At 59.5% G+C, this 12,094-nt stretch overlaps 1 protein-coding gene across 1 annotated transcript; it reads right to left on the bottom strand.

Annotated features, from left to right (window-relative positions):
* Positions 1–3,527: 3,527 nt before the first annotated feature.
* On the bottom strand, positions 3,528–11,381 carry STOML2 (stomatin like 2). Its single transcript, XM_045020064.1, has 10 exons — positions 11,248–11,381; positions 10,610–10,762; positions 9,300–9,399; positions 8,959–9,017; positions 7,969–8,070; positions 6,940–7,074; positions 5,948–6,092; positions 5,414–5,493; positions 4,549–4,677; positions 3,528–3,868 (listed from the first exon to the last, which is right to left on the bottom strand). The coding sequence occupies exons 1-10, from the start codon at positions 11,290–11,292 to the stop codon at positions 3,737–3,739; spliced, it is 1,080 nt and encodes a 359-aa protein (XP_044875999.1). The 5' UTR covers positions 11,293–11,381; the 3' UTR covers positions 3,528–3,736.
* Between the last annotated feature and the right edge of the window lie 713 nt (positions 11,382–12,094).

Below are 12,094 nucleotides of genomic sequence, written 5' to 3'. Positions count from 1 at the left end.
CTGGGGAAAGGGCAACGCTTCACTCGGAGTCACGGCCATGCAGGGCCTCAGCCCCTGCACAGAACTCATCTACCCTTCCCAGCAGGGAAAGGCAACCCTGCGGCAATTCAAGCTTGCCAGGGAGAGCTTGTGTTTCCCCTGATGCCCTGCAAGCTCACGAGCCCAGCGCCCAGCTAGCCTGGACGTGGCTGCAAACAGGAGCTCTAACTCCGAGGAGCCTGACTAGTCCCACGCCCCACAGGCAGGATGCTCCAGCCAGGACAGCAGGCTGCAAAGTTAGATCTTTGGTCTCTGAAGAAGCAGCAGGTGCATGTGAGACGGGGGCATTTTCACAGCAAAGGGAATCCGGATTCGGTTGCGCTCAGCAATTGCGCAGGCTGGTGAAGTTCTTTTCAGATTTCGGAGTCACTTGTTCTATCTCTAAGAACTAGGCTCGTAAGAATTTGATTGTTGTCGGTAAATGTCGACTTCACATACACCACTTCCACGGATCATAACCAAAACGTACAGATAGGCAACAAGAAATGCTGCTCGAGGATGTATTAGAGGTTGAGTGGAAGATACTTCCATTGCATATTTTGACCTGTGACAAATTTGGGTTTTAATGGCTATAAAACATTTGGAATCTCAATATCTGTCAATAATTGTCTGATCTGCCTATTATCTAACATCCCCCCACTAAGTTCCCACAACTGCGAAATGTAAAGTGATGAAAACAAACACAGATGTTATCCACTGAAATTGTACAAAAATATCAAACTCTGTCAAGCATACAAACGCCTCCATTCCCCTCACACCCCACCCAGCCAGGAGCCTGAACACGAGCCCATGGGGACAGCCCAAGAAAAATGAAAGACAGCGCAGTGACCCTGCCCCGGCTGCAGTTCTGAGTTACTGCGGGGCCACAAGGGCCTGCAGCTGTGATGTTACCGCAGGGAATGCGGTCCTGGAAAGGGAACAGCTGGAGCCAGGGAAGGATGCAGCTGGTGGAAGGGGAGGCTGCTGGAGAAGGATCAAGATGCCTAGCTAGTGGATGAACCAGAGCTGGGGCAGGAGGTGAAGTGCTCAAATAAAACAGGCGAATACAAGCAGGAGACTGGGACGCGAGGAGGCGGAAAGGAGGAAAATTGGAAAGGTTTCAGATCGGAAGTAGGAAAAGATGGACCTGGGTATGTGAGCAGAAAGAATTAGAGAAAGGAAGTAGAGGGAAATCAAATCTACAGAGTGTAGCCTATAGGACTAACCTGCTTGCATAGATAGAGAGAGAGATGTGGTGTGTGGGGCTGGATAGATAGATAGATAGATAGATAGATAGAGATCTTTTTATTTGATGTATTAGGTTTATAGATTTATATTAAAGTTTGGCTGTAATACAAGAGACCTACAGGCCATACCCTCTACGTTACGCTAAAGCAAAGTTAGCATATCTAGACCTTTTACTCAGAAAGCAAAGTTGACCTATATCTTGTTACCTAAATAGATGAGGGCCCGCGCTTACGTCAATGACCTTTTATTTAGACCGACAGACAAGGACGAATGGCATAGGGGTTTTTCCCACAGACTTAACAAGTGCACCACAAGAGACTGATGTGCGTACATACCTGTCATCAATATGCACATACATACTAGCCTATGGGGTAAGTGCACCCTAACATTTCTGTGCGTAAGGAATGAAATTTGGGCATAAGGATGTCTGGCTTTTGCCCTATAAAAGAGGTAACCCACCTCAATAGAGTATCTTCTTTATCTTCTTCATTCTCTCCATTTCTCTCTATCTCCATTTCTGACTTACTTCTTCCACTCTATCTGCGATGACTGCTACTATTTGTAGATTATACTTGTTCTTCTTAAACTTTAAGTTTCAAGGGAACTAGGCTAAGCTTGGTTTCCCTAAGTTTTATTCTTAGTTTATTAGGTTTTGATTTAAGTTTCAGTTAGTCAAGTAAAACCCTAGTCAGCTTTAACAGCTCTAAGCATTTTCTAAGCACTGCATCCCTCACTCAAGAATTGAGAAACCTGAACTGCAAGGCTGGTCCTGTCTCTTACCACCAGGTTATCAAGGAAAGAGGTGAGTATATTAACCAAAGCTCTGTTGCATATAATACTATATTCTCATATGTATCTTTTGAATAGCAGTAATGCAATTGTAACTTTGTAACTCTTCAGTATTTTACCGTTTACTTACTATTACTAATTTTATTAAAAAGTCTTGAAGGCTCTATCTGTCTCAGTGTGAGCTTCCTGTCACACCCCCGAGGGGCCTTTATAAATTCTGTGGAGCCTGATTCAGGACAAGAACTTTTATCTTCTGATCAAACAGATTGGCGAGCCTAAACCCATACTAATTAATATTAATGATACTTATTAATATTATTAAGATCAAATAAAGTTACATTAATAAAATTACATTAATAAACTTCCCATATTATCCAAATTAATATTATCAGCACACCCTAACTCAGGCTACGAGAGGAACTGGAGTATCCAGGGAAATTGTGAAAGGAAATATAGCTAGTGAAAAAGGGAATTGATTGAGAAGCTGCATTAGATGAAAACAGATCCTGAAAATCGTAAACAAGACACAATTGCACAGGACGTAAAGGGCGTGTACAGGAGAATGACTGTTGAGCAGCCAGCGACAGAATACAGTTCAAAGGAGCCTAATGGACAAGCGAGGGCCTAGGTGAAGAAACCCACTTGTGGATGAACTGAGTGCAAAGAGGTACAGCCACAGAAACACTGGATCTAAGGAGAGCTCCAAGCCAAAGAGAAGCAAAGGGCAGGACAGCAAGAGCGGAGCTGGACGTACAGCCAAGGAGAGAGAAAGCCTGTTCTCTGCAGGGACACAGTGACTGCTGATGTTCTGGTTAACAACAACATGTTTGGTAAGAACTGCACAGAGTAAGGAAGAGCTGGCGTACAAGCTCGCCGAGGTTAATGTGTTGGTAACATGGAGTTTAAGTAGCAAGTTCTTGGTAATATTCTATTTCATGCTTCTGCTACAATTTCTGGGTTTCCCTTATAAAGTTCTAACAATCTGCAATGATCCCCTGTGTCTTGGTTTGCCCCTGCCTCTCCTCACAGCCTGGCCTAGCCAGGTCACTGCAGCAGCAAACTCAAATCATGAAAGGACCCCTTTTCTACCCAGTGTGTAATCAGCGCCTGTGGAACTCACTGCTGCATGATGTCACTCAGGCCAAGAACTTAAGATTCAAAGAGGGCTGGGACAGTTCTGGAAGTGCCAGCAGGCGGAGTTAGGAAAGTATTAGAGTGTTTGGGGGTGGGATAGAAAATCTGTTTCTGGCCTCAAACCATCCTAACTACTGGGAGGAGACTCCCTGAAGACAGGTTATCCCAGAACTGCCCCTGAGAAGGGTTCTCGCACTTCCACAGCAGCAGCTGGTGCCAGGCACTGGCAGAGACAGGAGCCCTGGGTCTCATCCCATCTGCTCAGTCCTACGTCACCAACCCTCCCAGGTGCAAAGGAGCTGCCACCCCCTCCTGCACACAAGGCCGAGGACACGAGCTGCGGCTCTGGCGCCATCTCCTTTATTACATGATTAAATCCAAATAAAAATAAGAACCAAGAGGGCGGAGAGAGTCTGGCTGGGGAGAGTTGCAGGGCGTGACTCCCCTGCAGGGCTCCCCCCATGGCAGGAGCTGGGGTGCCACGCTCCATGACAGGTGCTGCCACAGCAGTTTGTTCACAGTGATCCATGTCTTCCGGGCTCCTCTGCTAGCTGGAATTCACCTGATCCGCCTCAGGCAGCTCTGTGGGGGGGCACCTGGGGACCTCGAGGGTGGGTGGGGTCACTTCCGGGCTCTTGGCAGCATGTGGCTTGGTCAGGGCGCCGTAGATGCCCAGGGCCTGGGGAAAGGGGAAGGAAAGGAGACCCAGCGGGCGCCATGAATACAGCAAGACGCTGCAGTGGAGGACTCTGGCACTGCAGGGTGCATCCTGGGCCCTTGCAAGTGCCAAGGCAGGGACAGCGCGGGCATCGCAGGGCAGGCCAGGCGAGAGCGGCCTATGTCGAGTGTCACACCAGCCCCTGCTCACTCCCTAAGGTTCGCTGGGCTACTTCTCAATGCTAGGAAAGGCAGCTCTGGGGGGCTGACACCCCCTACCCAGTGCCCCATGGTTCCCTGTGCCAAGGTGCTCTGACTCCCCTTGGCCTGGCCCAGGGTCGGACAAGGGCAACGCCAACTCCCACCCCCAGGGGACGGTGTGGAACCCGGCGGGGAGCTCAGACCTCGCCTTGCCCAGGGCTCCTGCCTGCTGTGCTTACAGCACGGGACAAGGCAGAGTCTCTGGCCTGGCCAGCCCCAGAGCAGGCAGCTGGCTTCCCTTCCCTGTGCCCGGCCACAAGCTGCCTGGGCAGGGACCACAGCTCTGCCAGGTCCCATGACGAATTCCCCACCCAGGAGCCTTCATGTCAGTGTCAGTAAATCCACAAGAACCAATTCCCACCCCTGCCCCTGGGGCAATTTCTCCCCTTCCCCTCTTCGGCTCTGCTGCGACCCCCGGGCCCAGCGCTGCCCTGTACCGACCTGCGTGACCATGCTGGTGACGTCCCCGGTGTTGGAGGGCAGCAGGATGGTGTTGGAGTCCTTGGCCAGCTTGGAGAAGGCGCTCACGTACTGCTCCGCCACAGCCAGGGAGGCAGCTGCGTTGCCGTTCTGGAGAGGGGTGGAGAGGGTCACGCTGCCCCCCAGCCAGACACTGGGCCCCGTTACCCCACGGAGCGAGGGGAGGCTCAGTGGCCATGACTGGGAAGCAGTGGGGCTCTGGATTCGGGTTAGGACCTTCTGGGAATGGGTCTGAAAACGGGAAGCCAGCTAATCCCCAGGGGGAATCCCAACGGGCTGTAACCAACGCCCCCGCTCCCTGCTGGGCACCCCCTCCCCGTGGCAGGAGCTGGAAGGTCTCCTGGGAGGTGGGATCTCCTCAGGGAGGGGAAAGGGAGCAGCAGGGGTCCCTAGTGTGCTGAAGGGGAGCAGGAAGCTGCAGTCCTCTGCGGGGCCCGGTGTGGCAGTGCTGTGGCCAGCACAGCGCGGCCCGTCGCTCATGGAGCCTCCGGGCACTGCTGCCAAGCCCTGTGGTGACCCCTCTGGCAGCAGATCTCCCCTGCGGACCCCACGCACCATCCTCCCCATGGCCACTGGTCTGCGACCACGGCACTGACAGAGGCTCCAGAGGGGGGGCTCCACAGGCAGGGCCTTGGGGTGAGCTGTGTCGCTCACTCGTGGGTAACGCACTCAGCCCAGTGCATGCTGGGAAAGCCTCTCGCCCGCTAGGCTGCGGGATCAGGAGGAAAGGCCGCCGCAGAGGAGAGTCCCCCAACCCCAACGGAGAGCAAGGGCCTGGCGCCAGGACACAGGCAGAGCCTCGGCCTCCCCAGCAACGCGCACTCACCTGCTGCGTCAAAGCGTCAGCCAGGAGCCGAATAGCTTCTGCCTTGGCCTTGGCCTTGGCCAGCATGGCATTGGCCTCCCCTGGGACGGAAAGGCAGGAGAGCAGGGGTCGGGGAGGAGCAGAGAGAAGCAGCGGGAAAGGGACGCGGGCAGCTCCTGCGGCGCTCCAGGGATGGCTGCCACGTGGCTGAGACGTGCTCTGCCACAAGCCTGGGAGACTGAAGGCAGCAGGAAGGCAAGCTCCCCCCGAGTGGGCCTCCCCCCACGGCCAGCCCACACCGCAGCCCCCCAGGATAGTCCGCACCACGCCCGGGTCCTGGGCCTCCCCCCACGGCCAGCCCACACCGCAGCCCCCCAGGATAGTCCGCACCACGCCCGGGTCTCGGTTCAATACCCTCAGCACAGGGCCTAGTTCTGCAGGGCTGGCAGGGGAAAGCCGACTGCTGTCACTCGAGTGAGTGGGCCTGACGCCCCCAGGGCCCAGCTCTCTGCAGCACGGACAGCCCCGGAGCCCAGCCCCGCCCCAGAGCGTTACCAGCAGCTTTGTTGATCTGTTCGGCCTTCTCGGCCTCGGAGGCCAGGATCTGGGCCTGCTTCTGCCCCTCTGCTACATTGATGGCAGATTCCCTGGTCCCCTCTGACTCCAGCACTGTCGCCCGTTTCCGTCGCTCTGCCTCCACCTGGAACCAAAGCACCGGGGCGGATGCTGCAGCCACCCCACAGATTGCCCCTGCTCTAGGGGGCAAGAGCAGGGGGCACCTTTCATCTCCTCCAGGCAGGGTCGTGCTGCTCACAAGGGGGTAAGACAGCCCTGCTGGGCACCAAGCGAGCCCCAGGAAGGCTGCGTGAGGGCACTGCCCTCTCCATGGGGCCATCCCAGTGAAGCAGCTGCAGCTCTCACCCACAGGAGGCAGCTCACACCAGCTCCACAAGAAAGCACTGACTTCCTCCTCCCCCTCCTGGAGCCCACCAGCCCTACGCGGCTCGCTCTGGGCCTGGCTACCCAGCTCCCCTCTGACGCGCCTGCCGAATCTCTCCGTCCGCACCCTGCGACTGCAAACCAGGCGCTCTCAGTGGGAGCCCCTCGTGCTGCCCCCTTCGAGCCTGAGCATCTGGAGTCTCTAAGCCTGGTGCCAGCCCTTCGCCTGAACGGGGCGCTGGCAGGTCCTGAAGGCAGCAGCCAAAGGAGCCTCGTGGTTCCACGTGGCCCAGCCGCTGTGCGCGCAGAGTGCCCACGCTCAGTCTCCTCGGCCACAGACGCCAGCACGTCTCCCCTTCCCGCCCCATGAGCTCGGCTGAGATCCGTGGGGACGGGGCCCTGCTCGGCCTGCTGGAGAGTGGGGGGATGGGCCTTCTGAGCTGCAGATCCCTGCCCTGTGCTCACCGTGGGTACTGGCCTGGCCAGGCAGCGTTCACGGCCTGTGCAGCTAACCCAGCTCCGCAAGAGGGGAGCCTGTAGGGGTGGGGCTGAAACCCGAGATCGGCACCCACCCAGCCCCGCCTGCACACGGAGAGCTATCAGCTGACCTGCATCTGCATGGAATCCTTCACCCGGGGAGGCACGTGGATGTCCTTGATCTCGTAGCGCAGGCACCGGATGCCCCAACAGTCCGAGGCCTGGTTGATGGCATCTACGATGCAGGCATTGAGGGACTCCCGCTCCTGGAGAGGGCACAGGAACCCGGGAGCGCGATGACACAGAGGCAGAGAAGCAGCAAGGGGAGAGGAGAGGCCAAATCCAGCCCGGGAGGCCTCACTTGCCAGAACCATGGCGCCGTGGCTATAGCCCAGAGCCCACTGCCCCCACCCTTGTCGTGAGGGCAGGGACCGGGGTAGTGCAGGCACCCAGGACACAACAGCAACCCTGTGACAACAGGAGCAGCAGCCAGACGAACTCAGCCCGGCTCACAGGGGACAGCCATCCACGGGGACACGGTTCCCTCAGCTCCGTGAGGCCGGGACACAGCCAGCCACAGACTGCCACCAACAGCAGCTGCTCTCAACACGCAGGAGGCCAAGCCAGCCGGGTCCTGGCACGGAGCATCCGTCACCCAGGGGTTCGTGCCGCAGGGAGAGGGGCGCGGGCTAGCGGCCTCCTTGGTGTGAGATCCGGGCAGGGCCCCTCCTGACCCTGCGTCCGGCACTCAGGCTACATGGCAGCAAGAGTCGCTCCCGTTCAACGGGGCACGTGAGGCTGGGCCCGTCCTGGGGTTTGGGGCCTCGCTGGGAGAGTGCCCTGAGCTGAGGGACTTTGGCTGTTTGAAGAGGAAATGTCTGGCTCGGGGGGGACCCCATCAGTGCCAATGCCCCAACACCCAGAGGTGCTGCTGCTGCCAGCTCCTTCCCCAAGCGCTGGACTCCCTGCCCCCACGCCCCTCGGCTGGCGAAATACCTCTGAGAACAAACAAAGCCCCCCGGCCCCACCACAGTCACAGCCCCCCAGCCCTGCAGGCCACAGGGGCCGCTCACAGCAGTGCACTGAAGTCAGCAGCCGAGGATAGCCCCTGTAAGGCTCCGGAGCCCAGCAGCACAGTCCAGCCCCAGCCCATAACTTACCCGGAAGACTTTGTCCAGGGAGATTTTGCCCAGCTCGGACCTCATGGTGGTCTGGGCCAGCTGGGTCACCGCGTACTCGGGGTCCTCCACCCCGTAACTGGCCTGGAAAGGGGGCGCAGAGACCATGATCAGACTCAGCACCCAAGAATCCTGCTTGCCCAGAAGCCACTTAGGCTGCTGCCAGCCCCCTCCCTCACTGGCCAATGGGGTGGAGCTCTCCCCTGAGTGGCCAGTTCAGACAGCTGCTCCCCTGGGGCAGGGCCTTTCTGCTGGCCTAGTGCAACAACAGAGACACACACCTCTGAAGCCAGACAAGGTCCAGTTCCCAGAGCCGGTGTCTGCACCAGGATCCTTCACAGACAGGGCCCAGGCAGGAGTATCAGCATCTAGCCCCTGCCAGCGTCCTCGACAGAGCAAACCCAGGTGAGACCCTGAGACAGGCAGGGCTACGGGAACCAGCGTCCGAGGCCTAACTCCCAACAGAGCCGTCAGCACTGCCTGAGCGTCCACGTCACTGCAGCCCGGTGTCGTCCCAGGCCCGCAGCCTTCAGGGCTGGCGTTACGAGCTCTGGCAGTGAGAGCGGGTGGTGTTTCAGGCGGGGCTGGGACACAGAGATCTGAACCACCCCCACTGCTCTGGAGGCCAGGCCAAGAGCCCATGGAATGAGAGGATGACGAGGGGGGAAAGCAGCTTGTTCAGCATCTTCCCACTACACCAAGGCAGCTGGGAGCTGCAGGGCCAAGCTCCTCCATGCTCAGGAGCAGAGGCTAAGGGCCTGGCATAGGCCAGGCTGGAACAATGAGGAGGTGACCTCCCAGCCTCTCCCTCCAGGGCAGGGACCAGTCAGCCCCGCACCCCTCCCCTGCTCCATGCCTTGGTCCTTCCAGTGATGACAGAGATCCCCCATCCCCCGTTTTTCTGCACGAGCAGCTACATGGTGGGAGGTGGCCGCCTCGCATCTCCGTGGCCACACTGAGCCCCGCTGGTACCTTATAGGGGTCCATGATCCGCAGGTACAGGACGCCATCAATCTGCAGGGTGACGTTATCTGCGAGGGAAAAGGAGAACGTTCCTGTCACCAGGGCAGCACCCCCCTGGATCCTGCAGGGGGGAAGTGGCACCTGCAGCCTGCCCCTGTAGAGGGACGGATCAGGCAGGAGTCACAGAGATACTCTACTTCCCATTTCCAAGGCGCTACAAACAAGGCCAAGTCCAGGTCTCAAGGGGCAGATCTGCATGTACTCGCCAAGGAATCCACAAGGCTCCCGCCCCCTGGGGTGCAGACAGGGAGCTGGGAAGGGGGAGGCAGGGCAGATGAGCTCCTCCTCACCCAGCGTGACGGCCGACTGCTCCGGGACATTGATGACGATTTCCTTGAGGCTCTGTACGTAGCGGATCCGATCCAGCAGTGGGATGAGGAAATTCAAACCCTGGGAGGAGAGCAGGGAAAGCCGTAGGTAAAGCCCAGCGTCCTGGTCTCAGAGCACGGGGCATTAAGCGGGGAGCACAGCAGGACACTGGGACAACCCCCATCAGCTGGACAGCAAAGCTGGAGACTACTGCATGGGCAAGCTGAGCGCACACTGGGTGTAGGGGTAGCCCCACGGGGTGCAATGGACTCATAAGAACAGCCAGACAGGGTCAGACCAATGATCCATCCAGCCCAGTGTCCTGTCTGCCGGCAGTGGCAAGTGCCAGGTGCCCCAGAGGGAATGAACAGAACAGGAAATCACCAAGTGACCCATCCCCCGTCACCCATTCCCAGCTTCTGGCAAACTGAGGCCAGGGACACCATCCCTGACTCGCTCTACACAAGCAGGGCGTTCAGCTTCCCAGCTGTTTCCACCTAGGGTGACCAGACAGCAAGTGTGAAAAATCAGGACAGGGAGTGGGGGTAATAAGGGCCTATATAAGAAAAAGCTCCAAATATCGGGACTGTCCTATAAAATCGGTCACTATTTCCACCTGCCACCTTAGATGCCTGTGTTCCCAATCCTCCCAACAGCATCGCTCTTTGTGCCTGCAGCGCCACCAGCTGGTGACTGCTGAGATTACCACAGAAAGAGAGCTTGGGATGGCACAGGGACTACGAACAGTCTAACATGCTCTGAAAGGGAAATCTGTCTCTGGCCAAGAACGCAGCCCCACCTGGGGCTCCCACACTCCCACTATCCAGCCAGGAGACCCCAGAAGGGCAGGTGCATTCAGCAAGGAAAAACGTAGACCAAGTACATTCAGTTTCCAGCTTTCATCGCCTCTCCCCATCAGGAATGAGTGTGTGTGGGGGGGTCCACTTTGTACCTTTGGTGAAGCCGCTATGATCTCTCTGCTCTAACCCTCCCCCACCCCATCTCACAGAGACCTACTCGCACTCCCCATCGGGCCCATCATAGCACTGGGGAGCAATGGCAGGAATTTCCTCCCTCTCCCCCAGAAGAGGCTCCCGCTGTTTCTGCAGCCATTGCTGGCCGATGAGGCGAGGCAGGATAGTCGGCCTAGCCCCCACGCGCCAGCGAGAGCAGGAGCGTGACGCACAGGACTGATGCAAGGGGCCGGGAGCTGGCAGCACAACCCCTTTTGCTCGATACTCTGGCCAGGGGGCCCCTCGCTCAGACTTCAGGGGGCGAGGAGACTCCTTACGGGCTCCAGGATGCGGTGAAATCTGCCCATTCGCTCCACCACCCAGGCCTCCTGCTGGGGCACGAAGAGCACCACGGTGTTCATGGGCAGACTGGAGGAGCAGCGCTCTGGGGCTGGGGCCGGCCATGCCCTGGGCCCCGGCCGCCGGGAGCTCTGGGGAGAGAAGGGGGAAGAGTCAAGCCAGGCCATGACTGTGCAATGAGTGCCCCTCCCCCCCCACCCAACTGTCCTGCCTGCCTGCCCCCCCCAGCCCCGCCAACTCTGTCCTGCCCCCCCAGCCCATACCCACCGCCCTCCCCCCCAACTCTGTCCTGCCTGCCTGCCCCCCCCCAGCCCCGCCCTCCCCCCAACTCTGTCCTGCCTGCCTGGCCCTCCCCAGCCCCCCCAACTCTGTCCTGCCCCCCCAGCCCCTCCCCACCGCCGCGTCCTGCCCCCCCCAACTCTGTCCTGCCCCCCCCAGCGGGGCCTCAGCCCAGGGGGCAGCGCGAGCCCCGGGCGCGGGGGGGGGCGATGCCAGCCCGCGTGACTCTCCCAACGCTCCCTCCACTTCCTGTCCCAAACCGCGGGGCTCCGGGGCCGGGGGGAGGGGCCGGCTCCGGGCGCGTCCCGGGGCAGCCGGTCCCGCCCCGGCCTCGCACCTGCAGCAGGAGCCGCCCGGTCCCGCGCGCCGCCCGGCCCAGCATCGCGCCCAGCCGGAAGCGGGTGTGTGCGGCCGGTCCCGTCCCTCCCGCTCCGCCGGGAACACTTCCGGCTGCGGGTGACGCGCGGTTCCCCGCCGAAACCCTTCCCCCAGGAAACCCTTCCCCCACGGCCCGTACCGCCCCTCCCCCCGTACCGCTGTTCCCGGCGCTCTCACCAGCGAGTTGTCGGGACAGAGCGTCCCTCCAGCCGGGTGCGACACCCTCAGTCTTCCGGTTGGCCGGCTGTGATCGCTGCTCCTCACCCAGCGTTCCGGCTCCTCCGGAGCCGGCGTGGGCAGGGGCAGGGGCAGGGGCAGGGCCGCGACCCCTGGGTTCTGTTCCGGGCTGGCGGCGGGGCGGGCGCTGGGGTTTGTCCCGCTCCGGAGTCCAGCAGGGTCGGGGGCTGCTCGTGCAGCTCCCAGAAGCCACGGGTGGCCCCGCTCCGGCTCCTAGGCATAGGGGCAGCCGGGGGGTTCTGCTCTGCCCCCGCAACTCCCATCGGCCGGGAACTGCAGCTGGCGGGGGCGGCGCCGTGCGGAGCCGCCTGGCCGTGGCTCTGTGTAGGAGCCGGAGAGGGGACATGGCCACTGCTTCTGGGAGCCACTTGTGGTTAGCACCACTCAGCGCCTGCACCCCTGAACCCCTCCCTGTGCCCAAGACCCCTGCCCCAGCCCCGATCCCCCTCCTTTCCTCTGAGCTCCTTGGTCCCAGCCCGGAGCACCCTGCTACACCCCAAACTCCTCATCCTCAACCCCACCCCAGAGCCTGCACCCCCAGCCAGAGCCCGCATCCCCCTTTTGCACCC

This window comes from Mauremys mutica, chromosome 6 (genome assembly GCF_020497125.1).
Source record: "Mauremys mutica isolate MM-2020 ecotype Southern chromosome 6, ASM2049712v1, whole genome shotgun sequence".
Classification (NCBI taxonomy): Eukaryota; Metazoa; Chordata; order Testudines; family Geoemydidae; genus Mauremys; species Mauremys mutica.
Note: the sequence above shows the minus strand (reverse complement) of the source record. Positions and strands in the feature narration are given on the sequence as shown.